General features: G+C 45.2%; 1 protein-coding gene across 2 annotated transcripts in view; it reads right to left on the bottom strand.

Annotated features, from left to right (window-relative positions):
- Positions 1–19979: 19979 nt before the first annotated feature.
- Positions 19980–25863, bottom strand: part of BTD (biotinidase) — a 40662-nt gene continuing 34778 nt past the window's right edge. For both annotated transcript variants that reach the window (XM_061425126.1, XM_061425117.1), the window contains exon 4: positions 19980–21449. In XM_061425126.1, coding sequence (XP_061281110.1) covers positions 20277–21449 — 1173 coding nt within the window. In that variant the 3' untranslated portion in view covers positions 19980–20276. The remainder of the gene's footprint in view (positions 21450–25863) is intronic.

The following is a 25863-nucleotide window of genomic DNA, read 5'->3' as shown; positions in this document are numbered from 1 at the left end:
ACAAATGCAGGAGCCCCTTCGACCAGGGTGATCCTCCCACCCTGACACTTGCAGTGACTCTACCTCACCGGGCAGTCCACTCAGTTGCTGAGCAGCTCCAGCTGTTAGAAAGGTCTTCCTTAGGTGGAGCTGAGCCTCCCTCCTTCCCGGGAACTTAGGTCCTTGGGCCCCGGGTCCGTCCTCCAAGAGAACACGGAGAACCTCGGCAGGACGACACATGCCCTCTTCTCTTTTGCAGGCTGCTGGACTCATCTGCTGAAGCCATTTCCAGAAGGACTCATTAGACACACTGTTAGATTTACTGCCTCTGATGAAACTCAAGGTGTAGCTATAAAGTAACAAGCTGTTCTTAATTTATCCTCACACGCACCAGAATTCAGAGCTTGCGTCATTTTACGTACATGATGCCCTGACTAGGAATACTTGTGAAGTGGGTCTTCCGATCACTGGCCCACTAGGGAGGCTGTTCCGTTGCTTTACGGTCTCATTTTGTGATGGGCTGTGCCCTGGCTTGATCAGCCACTTCCTTCGGTTAGCACCAGCGAGGGCAAATCCCCAAGCACCGTCGTGAGCCACGCTGCAGCAGCACTGGCATTGGAGGAACCCGCGGGCTGCTTGAAGGAAGGGGCACAGCGCCCGCGCGCTCCTTTATAGCTAAACCTTGTGCGTCAAAGGCGTCCAGGCCCTATTCTGTAATGGTTTTATACTCGCACAGAATAGAAAAGCCTGCTTGCTTTTTTAACTTCTGCATGGAAGATGACATCTGAAGTATCTAATGTGTATTATAATACCAGCTTCTGCTCTGGAACTGCTTTTAGGGCAGTGGTGATAATAGCAAATAACCTCCTTTAACAAGACAAACAGTACCGTTTAGTTCAGGAGCTAAGTATAGCTGTTGATTTGGGGTTTAATTTGGCTTATATCGGACCTTTTAAATAAAGTTTTTTAATGCAATAAATCAAGTGTCTTTCACGTGCAACCTTCTTTTTCCCTCAAAATATCTGACTAGTGTTGAACTGTAACTGGTTTTTACCTTTCTTTACTAACTTATTGAATTTTCAATAAAGCTGTTTTAGAATTTAGATGAACCTTTCTAAACAAGCATTTTAAATACAGTTATTCAACAAATACTTATTGCTTGCCTGTTACATGCTTGGCAATGGGCAGAAAATGAGCCTCAAAATTGGGGTCTGGTCCTCTTGGAGCTTATAGTTTCATCATGGGAAGGTATGTGCCTAAAAGTGGAAAGTGAAAGTGTAATTGATGAACTGCTAACTGACGCAAGTCAAGACTACAACACGATCCCTGTGGGAAGGGTGAGGAGAACGGACTTCTTGGAAGGGTAGGTACCTAAAAGTGGAAAGTGAAAGTGTAATTGATGAACTGCTAACTGAAGCAAGTGAAGACTACAACAAGATCCCTCTGGGAAGGGTGGTCAGAACAGACTTCTTGGAAGAGGTGGTATTTAGGCAGAACATTGAGGAACAAATCTGATTTGAGCAGGTGGAGAAGGGGCAAATGATAGCCCGAGTGAGAACAGAATCAGCAGTTCTTAAAATGCTTGGTGGAGGGGAGGTGGATGGAACGGATATCAGCACTTAGCATGTAAACCTACAGAAGTATTTATTATGCACAGAGATTAGATGGAAGTGAGAGCAAGTAGATATAAATAAGCGATGGGAGGAGCAGGCCAGGAAGACTTGAATAACTTTGCCAAATCGTCTTAATGCTGATAATAGTAACAAAGTGCATACACAGTGTTTGTCATGCGCCAGGCAAGGTTGCAAGTACTTGAAATCCGTCTCTTAATCCACACAACTGTCCTATGAGGTAGCTCCTATTCATAGCACCATTTAACACAGGAGGAATGAGGCAGAAAGGTGAGCTGAATTCTGCCAGAGCTTGTTTGGCCCATAATTCATCAGGGCCTAGGTTCACATCCAGGCAGTTCCCACCCTTGGTGTTCGGTCACCTGATGACCTCTGGTAACACTTTCAAGTCCTCGTTGAAATTGGCCATTTTGGAACTGGACCATATGCTTGGCCACTAAATAAGTAGGTTCCTTTCAGCTTTGTTATCCCAGGTCACGAGTTTGAGAAGAAACACAAGTACCGCAACACCTGCCGTGTGCCAAGCAAGAACTGTGCTAGGCTCTGGGCATAGTGCAGGGAAGGCGGCGTGCTACCAGTGTGTGTCCTCCCGGTGGAGCCTCAGAGAAGGACAGCTGCTCGTGTTTCTGTTGCTACTGCTGCTTCAAGTCTTGTCAAGCTAACATCCTCACTTGTGCCTCTGCAGGTAGCTGGCGGGCTTGGCTGGGTGGTGCTCAAGCGGGAGCCTGGCTGGACTTGGCCGCGTTGTGAACTGGGCTCCATCTGCCCCGCTCTGTGTTCCTGTGACCCGAGCACAAAAAGGCAAGCCTGCCCTCCGCGCGCACAGGTCACGCCTCTGCCCTCCGCACGCACGGGTCACGCCTCTGCGTCACACTGGTTGATCGGCCACTGCCGAGTCCAGCCTCAGGGAGATGAGGCGCTTGGCGCTGCTTGTCAGAGAAGAAGAATTTGAGTTCAGTTCACAATGAACTTAGCCCTGAAGCGGTGGGCCACACCATCTTGCCATTGTTTTAGGTTTATCCGTGGACATGCCTCGCAGTCTTTGTCTCTGCCTGCTCCTTCCCTTCTTGTGGTTCCCCTTCTGGTGTAGGAGGTTCAGATATTAAAAAGGGGGCTGCAGAAATGAATTTGGAGTTGGAAAGTTCTTCCCTGGTAGTGTTGAGCTGACAGGGTAGGTGTTGGGTATCAATGCCGTGCCACGCCCCTCCCATGTCTGATTGTGGCCATTCACTCCAGCTCTCCAGTAGCTAGCTCGCGTCCTCAGCTCATCTCCAGCACTCTGTAAGTCCCATTTCTCTGCCTTCCTCGGTCTGTGTTATTTCTCATTTCCCAGAGAGTGTTGTACCCCTCTTCCCTTTGATTCTTACCTGCCTTCTTTCTTGACTAGGTTTGAAATATAGGCTGAGGTGTGGCATTTCCTTAATCTGAAAAGCCATGATTTTGATTTGATCTTAAAAAACTTCTTCTTCTGTGCCCTTCTCTCAACCTAAAGAAAAATTGCATTTTCGATTTTAAGGCCTTCAGCAAACATTTTTTGAGTCCATACTGTGCAGCACACACTGTCTTAAAGCCTGGAGCTATGCCAGGGATAAACTTCCTGCTGTCAAGAAGCATACATTTTAGTCGGGGAAGCAAGAGGGATGTCAGCGGTGATTGTTCCAGAGAGAAAGATTTGTGATATTTGGTAGTTGGGGAAAATCCTTGATTTAAAAGACCCCCATTTATGCACTCAAGAATCGTACAATTTTTGATGTGAGATGCCATAAGATTTTGCTGAGAAAGTGGAAGAATGTTGAAGTAAGAAATTAATAAAAGCAGGAAAAGCAGAGACAAAGATGGCAACCTAATCCCCAAAAGCAAACCTGAGGTTTAACTAACCCCAAAGCATGTGAAAGTATTAGTCGCTCAGTCATGTCTGATTCTTCATGACCCCATGGGCTGTAGCCCACCAGGCTCCTCTGTCCACGGACTTCTCCAAGCAAGAATACTGGAGTGGGTAGCCATTCCCTTCTCCAGGGGATCCTCGTAACCCAGGGATTGAACCGCGGTCTCCTGCATTGCAGGCAGATTCCATGCCATCCGAGCCACCAGGGAAGCCCAGAGCATGTCATAGCTTAACCCAAACATCAGTTGGCATTTAAAGAGAGGGGATCTGGTTTAATCGAAAGTGTTTCTTAGATGCCTGTTGGCTCCACCACCCCTAGTCTGTGACATGTAACTCGCTTAAATCTTTAGCTAGAAATGAACATGGCCCAGTGACTGAGGTTAGGTGAGCACTAAGCTCTCAAACAGGCTTTCCGGTAAAGTTCACCACCCCCGCCGGAACATGGAGAGGCGGTTCACTTCTGGTGACAGCGGAGCACTGTGAGTTACATCGCCTCAGACCTAGTGGAAACAGTGCATTTTCACGTTCACGGGAAATTTTGCACTCGACATGGTCTTGAACCCTCATTGTGCCTGCCCAAAGATGGTAGGATCCAGTATACTAGAGACCACTTCCTTGTGGTTCTGATATTCATGGTATGATATTCATGGTATGATATTCATGATATAAATGACAGAATGTGAACGAAGAGAATTCAAGGAAAGTGGGTGTCTGGAGAAGGACTTTGCCTCCTCACATTCTAGGTGCTTGTGAGTGTAGGGGCTTGGGGAGAAATGCCCCGGTTGCCTACGGTTAGGCGAGAAGGAGTCAGGTGGGAGTAGGACCTAGGACGTTCCTAATAGTCCAGAAGCGTTTGCCAAGTGATGTCAGTGAAAACAGCGAGGACCACTGAGCCACGGTGAGATCCGTGACCTTCGTGGTGGTACAACTTGCTCTGGTTGAATTCCTCATTCCAGCTCTGGGGGAGCCTTGACAACCAAGCCCATGTTGCCGGTGCAGCCAGACAGCCAGGGAAGGAGCACAGCAAAACGAGAGCCCTTTCAAAGCCTCACTCCCGAGAACTGTCATCATTTTCGCTGCCTAATGGTTCCCTGGAAGATCCCACTTACCGTGTTGTCAGTAGCTGGGCAAACTCAAAGTTGACCCACTGTGAAAGTTATTTTCCCTGAAGAGAGACTTGTTGAAAACAATTACAGGAAAGAATTTTGGGGGAATTTTTTTAATTGAAATACATTTGATTGACAGTATTGTGTTAGTCTCAGGCATACAGCAAATCGATGAGTTACACATACACACATAAATAGATATCCTTTCTCAGATTCTTTTCTCCTACAGGTTATTATAAAATATTGAGTATAGCTCCCTGTGCTATACAGTAGCTCCTTGTTGGTTATCTATTTTATGTATCAGTTCAGTTCAGTTCAGTCGCTCAGTCGTGTCTGACTCTCTGCGACCTCATGAATACCAGCATGCCAGGCCTCCCTGTCCATCACCAACTCCCGGAGTTCACTCAAACCCATGTCCATCGAGTCAGTGATGCCATCCAGCCATCTCATCCTCCGTTGTCCCCTTCTCCTCCTGCCCCCAATCCCTCCCACCATCAGAGTCTTTTCCAGTGAGTCAACTCTTCACATGAGGTGGCCAAAGTACTGGAGTTTCAGCTTTAGCATCATTCCTTCCAAAGAAATCCCAGGGCTGATCTTCAGAATGGACTGGTTGGATCTCCTTGCAGTCCAAGGGACTCTCAAGAGTCTTCTCCAACACCACAGTTCAAAGGCATCAATTCTACTAGTGATATATGTTCATCTCAAGCTCCTAATTTATCCCTCCCCTCCCCTCTCCCTTTTGGTAACTATAAGCTTATTTTCTACATCTGTCTCTTTCTGTTTGTAAGTTCATTTGTATCTTTTTTTTTTTTTTAGTTTCCATACGGCAAGTGATATCCTATGATAATTTGTCCTTCTTTGTCTGGCTTACTTCACTTACTGTGATAATCTCTAGGTCCGTCCGTTGATGTTGCTGCAAGTGGCATTATTTCATTATTGTCATGGCCGAGTAAATACTCCATTGTGTGTGTGTCTGCGTATGTACACATACCCCCACGTCTTTATGCATTCATCTGTCAGTGGATACTTTGCTTCCATGTCTTGATTCCGTGTCTTGGTTGCATAGGTTGCTTCCATGTCTTGGCAATTGTAAATAGTGCTGCAATGAACATTGGAGTTCATGTATCTTTTCAAATTAAGGTTTTCTCTGGATATATGCCCAGGAGTGGGCTTGCAGGATCATATGGTAGCTCTATTTTTAGTTTTTTAAGGAACCTCTATATTGTTCTCCATAGTGGCCACATCAATTTACATTCCCACCGACACTGCAGGACGGTTGTTTCCTGCACACCCCCTCCAGCATTTCTTATCTGTAGACTTTTTAATGATGACCATTCTGGCTGACATGAGGTAATAACCCCATTATAGTTTTGATTTGCATTTCCCTAAAAATTAGTGGTGCTGAGCATCTTTTCATGTGCCCATTGGTCATCTATATGTCTTCTTTGGAAAAATGTCTGTTTAGATCTTGTACACATTTTTATTAGGTTGGTTGGTTTTTGACATTGAACTCCATGAGCTGTACACTTTAGAAAGTAAGCCCTTGTTGGTTGCATTGTTTGCAGATATTTTCTCCCCATCCATAGATTGTCTTTTCATTTTGTTTATAGTTTCCTTTGCTGTGTAAAAACTTTTTAACTAGGTCCCATTTGTTTATTTTTGCTTGTATCCCATTGCTGTAGATGACAGATCCAAAAAGATCTTGCTCTGATTTATGTCAGAGTGTCCTGCCTGCTTTCCTCTAGGAGTTTCATAGTATCCGCTCTTACCTTTAGGTCTTTAATTCATTTTGAGCTTATTTTTGTGTATGGAGTTAGAGAATGTTCTAGTTTCATTCTTTCACATGTAGCTCTCCTGTTTTCCCAGCGCCAGGCAAGAGTTTTAATGTTGCCCTTACCTTCGGAGATGGATAAGAGCTGAGGCAAGCAACAGATAACCAAAAGCTTAAAAAGAAAAGCTAGGGGAAGAGATGTCCATAAGAGTTTGGAAAAGAAATCTAGAATGCCACACACACACATGAACCTGTGTGCCTTCTTGTATAAGACCTAGGCTACCCTAAATTCTTACCTGTGCCTAATTTTGAGGCTCTGCACAAACAGGAAGTGAAACCCAATTTTCAACTGCCAAGCTGCATTTTGAAGATGTGCCCTTATAGACACAGCCCTTTGGCAAAGACCAGGGAATTCTTTTGGTTCCAGATGTTTAAGGAAACCTCTGTCCAATTATCAGCTGACTGCTAAGCTAAATGAGTAGAGACTTCGCTGGCCACAATGGCAAAAACACAGACTTTACAGAACATGTTCAGAAAAGTCACTAAGCAACCGTAACAATCAGCAGTAACAGCAAACTCTGGGGAGGAGGTGAATCTGATTTCCAGAATTGCCATGTTATATTATTTTAAAAGCCCAATTTTCAACAAAAGGTTGAGATATGCCAAGAAACAACGTAATACCCCTACAAAGGAAAAACAATCAATAGAAATGATCCTTGAAGAAGCTGAGACATTGGGTTCACTAGACAAAGAAGCTAAATCATTTATTTTAAACATGTTCAAGGAGCTAGAGAAAACCATGTCTAAAGAATTAAAGTTTTTAAAAAAATACCTCACTAAAGAGAGAATAGAGATAATATTTTTAAAAGCAGATGGAAGTTCTGTATTTGGAAATTACAGTAACTTGAATAGAGGGACTCAACGTTAGATCTCAGGAGACAGAAGAACCAGTGAGTGTGAGAGTAGGTCAATTCCTAGTCTTGAGGAGAAAAGGGGGAAAATGAAAAGTGATCATAGCCTCAGAGACCTGTGAGATCCCAATAAACAGCAACATGCACACAAGGGAAGTCCCAGAAAGAGAAGAGAAAGAAAAGGAGGCAGAATATTTGAAGAAATAATGGCTGAAACTTAATTTCAAAAATGCTAATCTACAAACTCAAGAAGCTCAAAGAACCCCAAGAAGAATATAAACTCAAAGAGATCGAGCCTACACACATTATAATCGAACTGTCTAAAGACCAAACAAGCATCTTGAAAGCAGAAAGAGAGAAGTAATCCATCAGGTACAAGAAATCCTAATAACATTAACAGCTAGTTTCTCATCAGAGCTGATGGAGTCAGAAGGCAGGGATGTGGTAGTCAAGGTGCTAAAAGAAAAATACTGTCCATAAAGAGCCTTATATCCAGCACAACTGTCTTTCAGAAATGAAGGACAGATTAAGATGTTTTATTTATTATTACCTATTTGTTATTAAGAAAAATGAAAACATAAAGAGCAATATAGTAATGATAACAGCAAACTAAACTTTAAAAACAGTACAAATCTATTTTTTTTAATTTTTATTTATCATTTAAAAGTCAACTATATAAAGCTATAATTATAAATCTCTGTTGATGGGTACATAATGTATGAAAATGTGAATTTGTGACAATAACACAAAGGAATAGGGGGAAAGGAGCTCACAGGAGAAACGATTTTGTATAACACAGGCAGACCTTGTTTTATGGGGATCTGCTTTATTGCACTTCACAGATACTGCATTTTTTACAAATTGAAGGTTTGTGGCAATCCTGAATTGGGTAAGTCTATAGGCAGCATATTTCTAACAACATATACTCACTTTATATCTGTCACATTTTGGTAATTGTTGCCAAAATTTCAAATTTTAATCTTATTATATTTGTTATGGTGATCAGCGATCATTGATGTTACTATTGTAATTATTTGGGGGTGCCACAAACCACACCTATTTAAGATGGCAAATTTAATACGTGTGTGTTCTGACTGTCCACCACTTATTTCCTCATCTTTTTTCCCCCGGGCCTCCCTCTGCCTGGAAACACAACAATATTGAAATTAGACCAGTTACTAGCCCTAAAATGGCCTCTAAGTGTTCAAGTGAAAGGAAGAGTCACACACCTCTTACTTTAAATCAAAAGTTCAGACTGATTCCTCTCAGTGAGGAGGGCATATCAATAGCCCAGAGCAGGCCCACAGCTAGGTCCCTTGACCAAACAGCCAAGTTGTAAATGAATGCAAAAGGAAAGTTTTCAAAGGAAATGAAAAGTGCTGCCCCACTGAACACATGAATGATCAGAAAGCAAAAGAGCCTTATTGCTGATACATACCAAGTCTGAGTGGTCCAGACAGAAGATGAAACCAGCCACCACATTCCCTTACGGCAAAGCCTGAGCCAGAGCAAGTCCCTAGCTCTCTTCAGTTCTGTGAAGGCTGAGAGAAGCAAGGAAGCTGCAGAAGAAGAGCTGAAGCCCGCAGAGGCTGCTTGCTGAGGTTTAAGGAAAGAAGCCGTCTCTATGACTCCAAGTGCAAGGTGAAGCAGCCTGTGCAGGTGTAGAACCTGCAGCAGGTTGTAGCTAAGATGTAGTCAGCTACGCTAAACGACAATAGCTGGGACTGCCTTCCGTTGGAAGGTGATGCCACCTAGGACTTCCATAGCTAGAGAGAAGAACTCAATGCCTGGCTTCAAAGCTTCAAAAAACAGGCTGACTCTAATGTTAGGGGCTAATGCAGCCATGAAATAAAAAGATGCTTACTCCTTGGAAGGAAAATTAATGACCAACCAAGACAGCATATTAAAAAGCAGAGACATTACTTTGTCAACAAAGGTCCATCTAGTCAAGGCTATGGTTTTTCCAGTAGTCATGTATGGATGTGAGAGTTGGACTATAAAGAAAGCTGAGCACCAAAGAATTGATGCTTTTGAACTGTGGTGTTGGAGAAGACTCTTGAGAGTCCCTTGGACTGCAAGGAGATCCAACCAGTCCATCCTAAAGGAAATCAGTCCTGAATGTTCATTGGAAGGACCCTGTTTTCAATGTTCATTTGAAAAGACCCTGATGCTGGGAAAGATTGAAGGTAGGAGGAGAAGGGCACGATAGAGGATGAGACGGTTGGATGGCATCACCAACTCAATGGACATGAGTTTGAGTAAACTCTGGGACTTGGTGATGGACAGGGAGGCTTGGTGTGCTGCAGTCCATGGGGTCATAAAGAGTTGGACACGACTGAGCAACTGAACTGACTGAATGCAGCTAACATTGAGCCAATACTCAGATTCTGAAAACCCTGGGGCCTTTAAAAATATGCTATATAACTCTGCCTGTACTACATAAATAGAACAAGAAAGTCTGGATGACACCACGCTTTTTGATAACATGGCTTACTGGATATTTTAAGCCAACTGTTGAAACCCACTGCTCAGAAGAAAAGATCCCTTTTGCGATGATGGCTCACTGCCAGTGCACATGGCTGCCCAAGAGCTCAGAGGGAAATGGACACTGAGATCCAGGCTGCTCCACACTTGCTGACACAGCATCCGCACTTGAGCGCCTGGACTAAGGAGTGATTTCAACCTTCGAGACATTATGTAAGAAGTACATTTCCTATGGCTATAATTCCCATCAGGAAGCTTCCACAAGCCTCTTATCCTTATCCATTAGAGGGCAGACAGAATGAAAACCATAATCACAGAAAATTAACCAAACTGATCCCATGGATAACAGCCTTGTCTAACTCAATGAAACTATGAGCCATGCCATATAGGGCCACCCAAGACAGACAGGTCATGGTGGAGAGCTCTGACAAAACGTAGTCCATTGAAGAAGAGAATGGAAAACCACTTCAGTATTCTTGCCTTGAGAACCCCAAGACCAGCATGAAAAGGCAAAAAGATAGGACACTGAAAGATGAACTCCCCAGGTCAGTAGGTGCCCAATAGGCTACTGGAGAAAAGTGAAGAAATAACTCCAGAAAGAATGAAGGGATGGAGCCAAAGTGAAACCAACGCCAGTTGTGGCTGTGACTGGTGATGGGAATACAGTCTGATGCTGTAAAGAACAATATTGCATAGGAACCTGAAATGTTAGGTCCATGAATCAAGGTAAATCAGAAGTGATCAAACAGGAGATGTCAAGAGTGAACATCGACATTTTAGGAATCCGTGAACTAAAATGGACTGGAACGGGCGAATGTCATTCAAATGACCATTATATCTACTTCTGTGGGCAAGAACCCATTAGAAGAAATAGAGTAGCCATCATAGTCAACAAAAGAGTCCAAAATGCAGTACTTGGGTACAGTCTCAAACACAACAGAATGATCTCTGCTTGTTCCAAGGCAACCCATTCAATATCACAGTAATCCAAGTCTAGGCCTCAACCACTAATGACAAAGAAGTTGAAGTTGAAATTCAATGGTTCTATAAAGACCTACAAGACCTTCTAGAACTAACACCAAAAAAAGATGTCCTTTTCATCATAGGGGACTAGAATGCAAAAGTAGGAAGTCAAGAAACACCTGGAATAACAGGCAAGTTTGGCCTTGAAATACAAAATGAAGCAGGGCAAAGGCTAACAGTTTTGCCAAGAGAATGCAATGGTCATAGCAAACACCCTCTTCCAACAAGACAAGAGACAACTCCACACATGAACATCACCAGATGCAATACCGAAATTATATTGATTATATTCTTTGCAGCCAAAGATGGAGAAGCTCTATACAGTCAACAAAAACAAGACCGGGAGCTGACTGTGGCTCAGATCATGAACTCTTTATTACAAAATTCAGACTTAAATGAAGAAAGTAGGGAAAACCACTAGACCATTCAGGTATGGCCTAAATCAAATCCCTTATGATTATACAGTGGAAGTGAGAAATAGATTCAAGGGATTAGACCTGACAGAGTGTCTGATGAACTATGGCTAGAAGTTCATGACATTGTACAGGAGACAGCGATCAAGATCATCCCCAAGAAAAAGCAGTGCAAAAAGGCAAAATGTTTGTCTGAGGAGGCCTTACAAATAGCTGAGAAAAGAAGAGAACTGAAAGGGAAAGGAAAAAAGGAAAGATAAAAGCATCTGAATGCAGAGTTCCAAAGAATAGCAAGGAGAGATAAGAAAGAGTTCCTCAGTGATCAATGCAAAGAAATAGAGGAAAGCAATAGAATGGGAAAGACTAGATCTCTCTTCAAGAAAATTAGAGATACCAAGGGAACATTTCATGCAAAGATGGATACAATAAAGGACAGAAATGGTATGGACCTAACAGAAGCAGAAGATATTAAGAAGAGGTGGCAAGAATATACAGAAGAACTATACAAAAAAGATCTTAATGAGCCAGATAACCACGATACTGTGATCACTTACCTAGAGCCAGACATCCGGGAATGTGAAGTCAAGTGGACCTTAGGAAGCATATCTCCGAACAAAGCTGTGGAGGTGATGGAACTCCAGCTGAGCTATTTCAAATCCTAAAAGATGATGCTGTGAAAGTGCTGTACTCAAGATGCCAGCAAAGTTAGAAAGCTCAGCAGTGACCACAGACCTGGAAAAGGTCAGTTTTCATTCCAGTCCTAAAGAAAGGCAATGCCAAAGAATGTTCAAACTACTGCACAATTCCACTCATCTCACATGCTAGCAAAGTGATGCTCAAAATTCTCCAAACTAGGCTCCAACAGTATGTGAACCGAGAACTTCCAGCTGTTCAAGCTGGATTTAGAAAAGGCAGAGGAACCAGAGATCAAATTGCCAACATCTGTTGGACCATAGAAAAAGCAAGAGAGTTCCAGAAATACATCTACTTCTGCTTCACTGACTGTGCCAAAGCCTTTGACTGTGTGGGTCAGGACAAACTCTGGAAAATTCTTCAAGAGATGGGAATACCAGACCACCTGACCTGCCTCCTGAGAAATCTGTATGCAGGTCAGGAAGCAACAGTTAAAACCGGACATGAAACAATGGACTGGTTCCAAATTGGCAAAGGAGTACGTCAAGGCTGTATATTGCCACCCTGCTTATTTAACTTATATGCAGAGTACATCATGCAAAATGCCAGGCTGGATGAAGCACAAGCTGGAATCAAGATTGCCAGGAGAAATAGCAATAACCTCAGATATGCAAATGATATCACCCTTATGGCAGAAAATGAAGAGGAGCTGAAGAGCCTCTTGATGAAAGTGAAAGAGAAGAGTGAAAAATTTGGCTTAAAACTCAACATTCAAAAAACTCAGATCATGGCATCTGGTCCCATCACTTCATGGCAAGTAGATGGGGAAACAATGGAAACAGTGAGAGACTAAAATCACGGTCCCTTCAGTGTTGGGACCAGATGGATGCCATGATTTAGTCTTTTGAATGCCGAGTTTTAAGCCAGGTTTTTCACTCTCCTGTTTTACCTTCATCAAGAAGCTCTTTAGCTCCTCTTTGCTTTCTGCCATTAGAGTGGTGTCATCTGCATATCTCAGGTTATTGGTATTTCTCCCTGCAATCTTGATTCCAGATTGTGCTTCATCCAGCCTGGCATTTCGCATGATGTACTCTGCATGTAAGTTAAATAAGCAGGGTGACACTATATAACCTTGACGTATTCCTTTCCCAGTTTTGAACCAGTCCATTGTTCCATGTCCAGTTTTAACTGTTGTTTCTTGACCTGCATACAGGTTTCTGAGGAGGCAGGTAAGGTGGTATGGTATTCCCATCTCTTTAAGAATTTTCCACAGTTTGTTGTTATCCACACAGTCAAAGGCATGGTCAATGTTTTTCTGGAATATTCTTGCTTTTTCTATGATCCAATGGATGTTGGCAATTTGATCTCTGGTTCCTCTGCCTTTTCTAAATTCAGCTTGTACATCTGGAATTTTTTGGTTTATGTACTGTTGAAGCCTGGCTTGAAGGATTTTGAACACTACCTTGCTTGCAAATGAGATGAGTGCAATTGTGTGGTAGTTTGAACATTCTTTGGCATTGCCCTTCTTTTGGATTTGAATGAAAGCTGACTTTTTCCAGTCCTGTGGCCACTGCTGAGTTTTCCAAATTTGCTGGCATATTGATTAATGAAAGCAAAAATATAACATTTCACTTCACTGTAGTGAAAGCAGTGCTTAGAAGGAAATTTAGCTGAAAACATAGTAAAAAGGGAGAAAGGTCTCAAATCTATAATCTTCCAGTTTAAGATATTAGACAAAAGAAGTGCAGACAGAACCCAAAGCAGGCAGAAGAAAACAATAGAAGTTAGAGCGAAAATAAATGTGGGCATTCAAGAAAAAAGAAAAACCAACAAAACAATCCCTCTACAGAAGTCTGAAAAAACTGACAGACGTGTAGCTAGATCGATCCAGGAAAAAAGAGTGAAAATCAGGAAAAGAAGAGGAATTCTAATAACCTCATAGAAATCAAATGAATTTATAAGACAGTACTATGAATAATTATATACCAACAAAGCTACTAATCTAAATGAACAAATTCCTAGGAAGATAAACTATCAAAACTGTTTCAAGAAGGGGTAGTATAGAAAGGTCTGAGTAGGCTTATGCTACATAAAGACATTGAATTAAAAAAAAAAAATCCCCATGAAGAAACGCTCGGGACCAGGTGACTTCACTGGTGAATTGTACAAAACGTTTCAAGAAGTAACACCAGGCTTTCAGAAACTCTTTTTAAAAACAGACGAGAGGGAAACATTTCCACCTGGCTCTGTGAGGTATTAACCTCATACCAAAACCAGACAAAGGCATCTTAAGACCACTACAGAACTATTCTTTTATGAACACAGATGCTAAAGTTATCAACAAAAGAGTATCAAACCAAATCCATCACCATCTAGAAACCTTCATACACCATGAATATCCCTTATGAATACTGACGCAAAAAGGCATCAAAAGAAAAATACTATCAACTCAACTATATCAGTGCTGAAAAAGTATCATAGGAACTTCCCTGGTGGTCTGATGGTAAAGAATCTGCCTGCCAATTCAGAGCACACGGGATGATCCCTGGTCCGGGAATTAAGATCCCACAAGCTGCTGGGCAACCAAGCCCGTGTCCCCAGAGCCCACGTTCTGCAGCAAGAGAACCCACTGCAGTGAGAAGCCCGCTCACTGCAAGGAGAACGGCCCGCTCACCACAACTAGAGGAAGCCCTCGGGCAGCAGCAGAGACCCAGCGCAGCCAACAATAAACGTTACATACCATGACTAAGTGGGGCTTATCCCGGGAATGCAAGATATGTCCAACATATAAAAATAAGTCAGTGTAATACTCCATATCAATAAAAGCGGCAAACACTTGATTATCACTATTAATGGAGAAAAAGAGTTTTGAAGATAAAAACACTAAACACTAGGAGTAGAAGGAAGCGTCGACTATGAGAAGCCCACAGCTGACATGAGTGAATGAGTGAAAGCTTTTCCCCAAGATGAGAAATGAGGCAAGGATGTTCAGTCTCACCTCATCAACCCAACACTGTACTAGAGGTTCCAGTCAGCACAATTAGACGGGAGGGGGGGAAAAAGGTGTTTATACAAAAGGAAAAAGTTAATCTATGTGTAGATGACAGGATCTTGTATATTTGTGGTTGTTCAGTCACTCAGTCGTGTCCGAGTCTTTGCGACGCCATGGACTGCAGCATGCCAGGCCTCCCTGTCCATCACCAACTCCCAGAGCTTGCTCAAACTCATGCCCATTGATTTGGTGATGCCATCCAGCCATCTCATCCTCTTCTCCTCCTGCCTTCAATCTTTCCCAGCATCAGGGTCTTTTCTAATGAGTCAGTTGATGGCAAAGTAATGTCTCTGCTTTTTAATATGCTGTCTAGGTTTGTCATAGCTTTTCTTCCAAGGAGCAAGTGTCTTTTAATAGAGAAAACCCTAAAAACTCCACCAGAAAATTATTAGTGCTGTGACGTTCAGCAAGGTTGCTAGAGTCAAGATCAATATAAAAAATCAACTGTATTTTTATACACTTGCAATTAATGATTTAAAATGAATTTAAAAGAACAATTCCATTTATTATAGCATTCCCCAAAATACTTGGGAATAAAAATAAAAGGAATTCGTACACTAAAAATGACTAAATAAGAATACATCCTGTGTTCATGAATTGGAAAACAATATTATTAAAATGGCAGCACTCCCCAAATTATAGGTTTAATGAAATATCTATCAAAATTCCAGTGATTTTTTGACAAAAATCTTACAAGATGACCCCAAAAAGTTCATATGGAACTTCAAAGGATCCAAAATAGCCCAAGCAATTTTAATGAAGAACAAAGAGGACTCATGCGTCCCAATCTAAAAACTTACTACAATGCTACTGTAATAAGGTCGACTGCCATACTCACTCAAGAACAGACATACAGACCAGTGGCACTGCGCTGAGTTTAGAAATAATCCCACTCATTTATGGTCAGTAGATTTCCGTAAAGGCACCAAGATAATGCAAAGGGGAAAAAATAACCTCTTTCAACAAATGGTGCTGGGACAGCTAGATGCTCATTTGCAAAAGAATGAATTTGGACCCCTACTTCACAACATATACAAAAATTAACTTCTGTGGGTCTTAGATCTAAATGTAGGAGCTCAAGCTAGAAAATATTTAGAAGAAAACAGCTCTAAGTCTGTGCCCGTGGATGAGGTATGACACCTAAAGCACAAACAACTAAGAAAAAACAGATAAATTAGATTTCATCTTAACGATTTCATCACAAAATTAAAAACTTTTGTGTACCAAAAACCAATATCAAAAAGTGAAAAGACAGCCAACAAACGGAGAAAATATTTGCGGATCACTTATCTGGTAAGGGTCTAATATTCAAAATAGAGAACTCCTACAACTAAATAATAAAAAGAAAATTCAGTTTTTTTACGTGGGCATAAGGTTTTATTTTTTCCGGACTCCTCATTTTGCATTCGGGTGGAGCCGGTCAACAGCGCTGTGTTAGTTCAGGTGGACAGCGGAGGGATTCAGCCGCGCACACGTGAGGATGAAATGATGCCATTTGCAGCAGCATGGGCGGACCCGGAGACTGCCACACTGAGCTCGGTCAGTCAGGGGAGAACTATCCTAGGACATCCCTTGTATGTGGAATCGAAAAAGAAAGACACGAATGAACTTACAAAACAGAAAGCGACTGACCAACGTAGAGAACAAACTGGTAGTTGCCAGCAAGGAGGGGCGAGAAGGGGTAGTTTGGAATCGGGATGGACACGCACACGCTGCTGAATGTACAAGGGTCATCACAAGGACCTACCGCACAGCACGGGGAACTCTGCTCAGGGTGACGTGGCAGCCTGGATGGGAGGGGAGTCGGGGGGAGAATGGAGGCATACGATTTTAATCATTTCTTCAAAAAAGATATGTAAGTGGCCAATAAGCACTTGGAAGAATCTTCAGAGCTTCCCTGGTGGCTCAGTGGTGAGGAGTCACCACCACTCCTGCCAGGGCAGGAGACACCCGTTGGACCCCTGGTCCGAGAGGATCCCACGTGCGGCAGAAAAACGGGGCCCGAGCGCCACCCGGAACCGCGGCTTCTGAGCCCACGCTCTGCAGCTCCTGAGGGCAGAGAGCTCACGGCTCTGCAACAAGAGAAGCCGCTGCAACAGAAGCTCTCACACTGCAACGAGGAGCAGCCCCCGCTCGCTGCAGCTAGAGAAGAGCCCAGGCCCCACTCGCCGCAGCCAGAGAAAAGCCCAGGCCCCGCTGGCCCCAGCTAGAGAAAAGCCCAGGCAGCATCGAACACCCGGCACAGCCACAAATGTAAAATTTTTCATTAAGAAAAGAAAGGTACGTCTCATTATTTGCCATGAGAGAAATGAAATCACACCCACAACGGAAACCACAGCCATTGGGACGGCTATGATTTTAACAGATGACAACAAGCACTGGCAAGAATGTGAAAATATTGGAATACTTTAACACTGCTAATAGGGCTGTAAAATGATGTAGTCCCTTTGGAAAACTCTTGCTGCTGCTGCTGTGCGACCCCATAGACGGCAGCCCACCAGGCTCCGCCGTCCCTGGGATTCTCCAGGCAAGGACACTGGAGTGGGTTGCCATGTTCTTCTCCAAAACAGTCTTGACAGTTCCTCAAACAATTAAACACTACCCTATGACCCAGCAATTACTCTCCTAGGCGTATACACAGGGAGTTGAAAACACATGTTCACATATATAAACTTGTGCATGAACGTTCATAGCAGCATCATTCCTAATAGCCAAAGGTGGCAGCCCCCTGAAGCCCACTTACTTATGAATGGATAAACAAACGCGATGCGTCCATACAGTGAAACGTTATTCAACCATAAAAAGGAAGACCTTGTAGGCGGTACACAAGCATAAACCTTGAAAACGATACACCAGGCGGAAGGAGGCAGGAACAAAAGGCCACCTGGGGTGTGATTCTATTTAGAGAGACTGTTCAGAATGGGCAAATCCACAGAGATAGGGAGCGTGTCAGTGCCTGCCACGGGGGGTGGGCGTGACTGCTCGTGGGCACAGCGTCTGTTTCGGGGGCGGGGGGAGGGTGCTGGTCCCAGGCGGGGCTCTCTCGGCGGGGTGCTGGGGAGGCCCTCCTCCTGAGAGGCCTCGGCAGGCGCTGGGACAGACAGGCTGCCGGCAGGCCGCGGCTGCGCCTTCCCTAAGAACGGCACTTCTTCAGCTCACTACTGCCTCTCACTTCCTCTTGGAGGAAAACCGCAGACAGGCCCAGCTGCACCTTCATGGGAAACCGCACCGACCGGCCACTTCCCCCAAGCCCGATTCCGCCAAAAGTACACCCCGGGGCGTCCCGCCTCTCTGCTGTGGTCCGGATCAACGTTTGCTTCCTGAGTTTCAGGGTCGCAGCTCACAAAAGCATGTCATGACCATGAGTCATGGGTGCTTTTTTTTCTATCTTGAAAATGATTTATTCTGCTCATTTCCCCTACCCTCCGCTTTGCTCTGCCATCTGGCAACTGCTTTTCATCGTGGAAGCCCCCCCTCATTTCTGCTTTGTTTGCAGTTCGTTCTGAATCTTCAGTAGATAGCAGCTCGGGGAAAGTTCTTGGTGCTCTGCTCGCGGGAGCAGAAGGTGCGTCCAGCAGGTGCCTCAGAAGCGTCACTGGTGAAGGAGCTGCACCACGCCTGCATGTAGGCCTGGCCTCTGTCTCTCTCGGGCTGATCTGAATCATCTCGGCAGGAAGCAAGATGTGCATTTCTGAGATGATTTCTGCTTCCCTGGGGCGGCGGCCGTGGCCACATCCGGAGCCGCATGGCGCCGCCAGCTCACCCCTCCTGGGTCTGCGCCAGCATCTGGTGGGAGAGGTCCCCGTTCTGTTCCAGGGGGACCTCCCGGGTTTCCTCGGGAATCCTGATTTGCGTCTGCAAATTCCCTGAAGGCCAGACTGATTCATTCCAGGCCTTTGCAAGCAGGCAGTGAGTCAGTGGGTCTTCACTTCTTTCCCACGTGAATGATTCAACACACATTCTATGCAGAAGAAAACGGGCGCAACAAGGTCAAATAAACAGGCGAGGTCTGCATGGGGAAGTGCAAACCAGGAGGCCAAGAAAGCAACGGCCAGTCTGACTCTAGGATCTGTGCTCTTTATTATCCTGCCTGAGAGCCAGAGAAGGGTCCAGAAGGGCCACACTGTGGGAGACGGGCAAAGAATCTCATTTTTCGCTTTGTATAATTATAATAACAGTTAATTATATATATATATATGCACATACTGCTTTAAAACACCTAATTTATAATGGAGATGAAACTAGCTATATCTTGAAGAGGCAAATCACATAAAGCTAACTATCCATTTTCTTTAAAAAAAAAAAAACCTATCCATTTTCCACTTTAAAAATGATCTAATTACTAGGCATAGAGTCAAAACAACTTGGAAATGTTGGACACAAGGAATACCGACACCAGAGGCCTGAAAACGGTCTTCACACACTGAATACGATTTTGCATCTACAGTTCACTCTGTGGGAGGTCCTGCTCCAGATGTGGTGGGCTCTCCAAAGACACCTGTCCAGTGACTGGATAAAGTCTGCATGCGCCAGCCCCAGGCCGCTCCAGCCACCTGTCTGCAAGGAGAAGGCCCTGAGTTCACAGCATCACTCCATCCCTTACAGCTGGGCAGCCAGAAGGCGCTTGCCCAGAGCCAGTGTGATTTATTGACGTGCCTGGAATCCCTGGATGAGACACACTGTGCCCAGGAATCCTATTACTCATCTGTTCCCATCACTGCCCTCTCTTCAGCACTTTTTCCAGCCTCTCTCTCTCTCTGGGGCACAGCCCTCTTTCTTTCCAGTTATGCTGAGGCCTGCCTGACACATTCCGATCACTGGCAGAAAGGCAGATTTGAGAAAAGTTTCCCCTCTGTTTTCAAAAGCTGCCTCAGGCTCCACATTGCTGGGGCCGCCTGTGGCTGTGGCATGATGGGTCCGAATTCTGGCCACCAGTAGGGAAAAGTCCCCACGGCAGCCATTCTAAGACGGCTTTTGCTTTGAGTGTTCTTACCCTCGATAACGTTTGAGGCTTGTGAAATACCTGTATATCCTGGGAGTCACTTGATCAACAACAAGAAAAAGCACACACAACACGCAGAACTAGCCGTCTTGTGGACATGTGAAACATAAGCTGACGTTTATTTCTGTTTGAGCTCTTAAATCAATTGTGTGATGAAAGATCTGCTGGAGGAAGAAATGGCTTGAAAAATAGAAATGAGAGTATAAAATACCAGAAAATACCTCACTAATTTCCACCTAAGAGGGAAAGACCCTGACGCAGCCTGTCTCCCTACCTCCTCCCTGCCTCCCAGATGGGCTCTGGGGCAAAGAGGAGGTCCCACTGCTGTGAGCTTCAGCCTGTGTCGGTGTGTGTATGTGGGGGTGGGGGGGCATTTCCAAAACCCCCTAGTCCCTCTCATATAACCGCCCGTAGAGAGCTGCCGTCACCAGCCCAGAGGACAGTCCCCTCTTCTTCAGGAAATACTGATCACTCTCCCAGCCCAGCTGGTCAGGGGTTTCCAGCATCATCCCCGAGGTCAGAAGCATTGGGAAGATATAAGAAGTACTGAAGTTCCCCCACAGGTGAAACTCGAACATCCCCATGGCCTCTGTGATCTCCTGCCCACACGTGTCAAAGCCAAGACCCCCACACTTGACCAGCGCACAGACTTGGACATAGTAGGTGCCGTGCACGGTGTGAAGACCATCGAAGACCCCCAGGGCATACAGCTCCTGGGACACGGAGGGCCTCCGGTAAAGCAGATGACAGCAGAGGCCGTGTGCACAGACGTGGACGTGGCCGTCCCTCCCCCACACGGGAACCAGGGTGAAATTGTCATACATCATCTCAGAGTTAAACGTGGGAGAGGCATTCGTGGTTGATTTGGGGGCCGCATCACAATGGACGTCCTGGGCATCCTTCTCTGAGTAGGGATCCCCTGCCAAGAGTTGTAAAAACTTCCTGTGGAACGGGTCCGTTTTCCCTGTGGCGTTCCCTGCACTGACGAGGCCCGGTGGGTTTCTGGCCACCTCAGCAATTATGAGGTGGCCTTCAGGGCTGTCCATGCTGTGGTGCCAAAAGGACTTCAGAGGGGTGTGTATGCCACTCCCCGTCATCCCCAGAGACGGGTGGTGGATGTTCGCAGCCAGAAGGTTGATGCCAAAGGCGATGGCGAAACCTCTCTGAATCTGAATGGCCGCCAAGAGTGGGAGCTGGTTCATCCAGGCAGTCGGATACACAACGTGCTTCACCTCGGAGTCCTGGAGGAGCCTGACGGCAGGGTCAAAGAACAATATGTCAAAGCAAGTGAAGACGCCGAACTTGCCAGCGAAGGGGGTGTCGAAGACTGTGTGATCCACCTCCAGAGGGGTATCGAACGCTGCCTCAAAATAGAGGTTGTGTTTGCGGTAGCGGTCAACCAGGGTTCCATTACTGCTGAACACAACGTTCGTGTTAAACTGGTATCTACCATCACTCGGGCACCCTGGGTCACTGCTATGGCAAGGCTGCTTTGTCCCAAGATTGGCCACCAGGAACATCTCTCCCTTCATAGCCATGCAACTCAGGCGCTGGAGGACCTAGAGGGGGAAATGAAAGTGTAAACGAAGGAAGTTTTAAACCCTGCCTCCTTCTTATAATTTTAGAACAGTACCTGTATTATGTCCATAATATGTAAACAGCTAACATAAATCAAGAAGAAAAGAGTACCCACCACTGAAAGCACGCAGAGAACACGGACAAGCGGGCTACAGATGAGCAAATACAAAGGGCCAACAAACACCTGAGGAGACGCTCAGTTTCTTTAGCAGTAAGGACACGCAGATTAATATGACAATGAGGTGTCATTTCTCACCTCCATAAGACTGGCAAAAATTAAAAAGGCTATTCTCTCTCTCACTGACCAAAGGATGGGCAAACAGGCACTCATGTGCTATTACTGGGGATGCAAAGTGCAACAAAGTCCTTTAAAGGGAAAACACAGTGCTCTTGAAAAAATAATTTTAGAAGTGTTTATCCTGGCGGGGGGCAGGAGGTCCAATCAATGTGGCAGAATAGGGGGATGTGGAGCTCACCTCCTCGCACATACACATCAAAATACACCTCCATCTTGAATAATTCTCACAAAATACCCGCTGAATGCTGGCAGACCATCTCAAATGCCCAAAATCGTAAGAGAAATCTCCACATACCGGATAGAACGAAAGAAAAAAAAGCTGAGGCGGGGGTGGATTGGGATGGGACTTGCACCCCTAAGAAGTAGCTGTGAAAGAGGAAAGGGTCCCGCACCCTGGGAAGCCCCTTCACCAAGACAGAAAGGGAGCTTCAGGGGCTCAGAGGCGAGCCGAGCCACCCACCTGGGGCAGACAGAGCAGAGAGGCCTGCACGGACGGTCCAGCCACCAGCCTGGGCAGACCGAGCAGAGAGGCCTGCAGGGATGGTCCAGCCACCAGCCTGCACTAGAGACACGCACCCATCAATGTCTGCAGCAGGGCTGGGTGCTGAAACTCAGGCTTCAGAGGACAGCCTGAGGGGCAGGACTGCAGTGGGCTGCACGCAGACAGCCTGAGGGGGCTGGAGCATGGTGAGGGGCAGGGGTGTATGTGGAAGAAGCCTGGGCCGGCCACAGAAGTGAAGAGCCTTTGTTAACAAGCGGGCGAGGCGAGGGTGGGCCTGCCGTAGGAGCCTCAGTCTTGGCACGCTCATGGAGGGCTTGCACCCCCATCAAAACCCCACTGTGAATGCACACTGCCCAGAGGGGTGGATCCACCACAGCAGCCTCTGTATCCATGGGCGCTGATGACAGCTCTACCTCTGCAAGTTCTGCGGGAGCACCCGTGGGTTGCCCGCATGTAGAGGCAGGAATCCGAGCCCTCCCCCTGCCACTGTGCGGGGTCACCCCACCACTGCCCGCTCTGTAAGCTCAGCGCCCCTGGGACATCCCAGTGGGCAGCTCCCGGGCCTGGGACAGGTCCGGCCTTAGCGGCCGTGTGCTTGTGGGGACATGCACATGGGGGCCCGGCAGGCTGCGGCTTGCTTCCGCAGGTCCTGCAGCAGATCCAGATGTGCAACTACTGTGCTCGGGATGCCTGACTTCAGCGGAGCTGCGCTGGCCTTGTGAGAACGCCACCCGAGGGACACCAGGGCAGGCTGCCCGTTTTCCCGTGGTTGAGAAGGGACAGAGAGCAGTGCCAAGAGCAGAGGCTTTGTATGCCTGCGCGACAGGTGACAGGTGACACCACAGAGCACACTCAGGGAGGACGGCGCTGGCAGAGGAATACTTAGTGGCTCTCTCCCACCAGGAGTGCTCCAGGCCCCCTCAGCTCCCCGGCTCCCTCGCACCCCAGCTCAGAAATGGGTCTGGGGGCTTCTGCCCCAACAGCTCGGGAGCAGATCTGGCCCTCAGTGGGCAGTGACAACCACTGAGCAAAGAGGAGGCCCTGCTCAACGTCCAGCGCAGGCTCTGGTCACCACGATGCCTGTCATACCTCCCATCCAGGGGATAATGACCAATATAGACCTAGGGAAGAACAGCAGGCATCTATACCAAAGACAGCCCTCACACCAAAAATACCAAACCCACACAGGCTACCCAGGGAGGCTACCCCATAAAGCTAGACTAGACCTCCAAGACCACAGCAGATCACTGTTTCTCCTAAACTCACAGAGCAAGAGAAATATAAGTCAAATACAGTGGAGGAACCATTCCCAATTAAAAGATCAAGAGAATTCCCCTGAAAGAACAAACAATGAAACAGACCTCATCAGCCTAATATACACTGGATTCAAGAAGGAGATAATGAAAATACTGAAGGAATTAAGAAGAGCGATTGATAAAAATGCAGATTACCATAAAAAGCACCTAGAAGCTATAAAGAGGAGCCAAGAAAAATTAGAAAACTCACTTGTCCAGACAAAAGCTGACCTAAAGGCAATGAATAGCAGATTAAATAATGCAGAAGAATGAATAAATACTTGGAAGATAGAATAATGGAAATCACCCAATCAGAAGAGCAGACAGAAAGTCAAATAAAAAGAAAAAAAATGAAAGCAATGTAAGGGACTATGGGATATATGGGCTTCCCAGACAGCGCTAGTGGTAAAGAGCAATGCAGGAGACACAAGAACCACGGGTCTGATCCCTGGTTGAGAAGATCCCCTGGCAACCCACTCCAGTATTCCTGCCTGGAGAATCCCATGCACAGAGGAGCCTGGCAGGCTACAGTCCACAGGGTTGCAAAGAGTCGGACACGACTGAGCGACTGAGGACACGCATGCACACGGATAATATAAAGTGTGCCAATCTAAGCATAATGGAGACTCCAGAGGAGAAGAAAATCAAAATGGGATCAAAAATTTCTTTGAAGAAATTATGGCTGAAAACTTCCCAAAACGAAAGAAAGAAACAAATATCCAGATATAGGAAACAAAGAGAGTCCCAAACAAGGTGAATGGAAACAGACCTGCACCAAGACATTCTATAATTAAAATGACAAAAGTCAAAGATAAAGAGAGGAGTCTAAAGGCAGCAAGAAAAAAACAGAATTAATTACAAGGGAACCCCCTAAGGCTATCAGCTGATTTCTCTACAGAAATGGGCTTCACTGGTGGCTCAGAGGGTAAAGCGTCTGCCTACAATGCAGGAGACCCCTGTTTGATTCCTGGGTCAGGAAGATCCCCTGGACAAGGGATAGGCTACCCACTCCAGTGTTCTTGGGCTTCCCTGGTGGCTCAGATGCTAAAGAATCTGCCTGCAATGCTGGAGGCCTGAGTTCAATCCCTGGGTCAGGAAGACCCCGTGGAGAAGGAAATGGCAACCCATTCCAGTATTCTTGCCTGGAAAATCTGAGAGATGAAGAAGCCTGGTGGGCTACAGTCCATGGGGTTGCAGAGAGTTGGACATGAGTGAGCAACTTCCGTTTCTTTCTTTCTTTCTCTACAAAAAAGTTGCAGGCCAGAAGGGAGCAGTAAGATACACTCATAAAGGAGTCTTAAGAGTTTTTAAAAAGTCTTAAAAGTGAAAAATCTGCACTTCCCTGGTAGCTCAGCTGGTAAGAAATGTGCCTGCAATGTGGGAGACCTGGGTTTGATCCCTGGGTTGGGAAGATCCCCTGGAGAAGGGAACGGTTACCCACTCCAGTATTCTGGCCTGGAGAATTCCACGGACTTCAGTCCATGGGGTCGCAAAGAGTCAGATATGACTGAGCGACTTCCACTTTCACTTTTCACAGGATAGTCTACCCAGCAAGATTATCATTTAGAATAGAAGGAGAGATAAATATTTTCTCAGACAAGCAAAAAACTAAGAGAATACAGCAATACTAAACCTACCCTAAAGGAAATATTGAAAGGTCTTCTCTAGATAGAAAAGAGCAAGAATCTATGGAAAAGAGAAAATCACAATTGGAAAGTAAATCACTTCAATAAACTATTATACAGGTTTTTAAAAAAAAATCAAACATTTTGTGAAGGCAATGAACAGCAAAAGAATAAACATGAAGATGAAAAAGAGGACATGAAAATCATAAAATGTTGGGGAGGAGAGTAAAGAAAAGTAGATTTTTTTCACTGAATGTGTTTCAACCCATGTGACTATAAGTCTAATGCAAGGAGATGTAGGAAGGGGTTAACATACTCGAAAAACAAGGTGACCACAAATCAAAAACATACAATAGATTCACAGAAAAACAAAAAGAGAACATAAGTATAATACAAAAAGAAAATCATCAAATCACAAAAAGAAGAAGAAAAAGAAACAAGAAATTAAAAAGTCAACTAGAAAACAAAGTCTGCAATGGCAATGAATACATATCTATCAATAATTACCTTAAATGTCAACGGACTAAATGCTCCAATCAAAAGAAAGAGTGGCAGATTGGGTTTTAAAAAAAGTGCTTACAATATCCTGTCTACTAGAGACTCATTTTAGGCTTCCCTGGTGGCTCAGAGGTTAAAGCATCTGCCTGCAATGCAGGAGACCTGGGTTCGATCCAT

Source organism: Bos javanicus, chromosome 1 (assembly GCF_032452875.1).
Source record: "Bos javanicus breed banteng chromosome 1, ARS-OSU_banteng_1.0, whole genome shotgun sequence".
In the NCBI taxonomy this organism is placed as follows: Eukaryota; Metazoa; Chordata; class Mammalia; order Artiodactyla; family Bovidae; genus Bos; species Bos javanicus.
The sequence above is the reverse complement of the archived record's forward strand: the minus strand, read 5'-3'. Positions and strand labels throughout refer to the sequence as shown.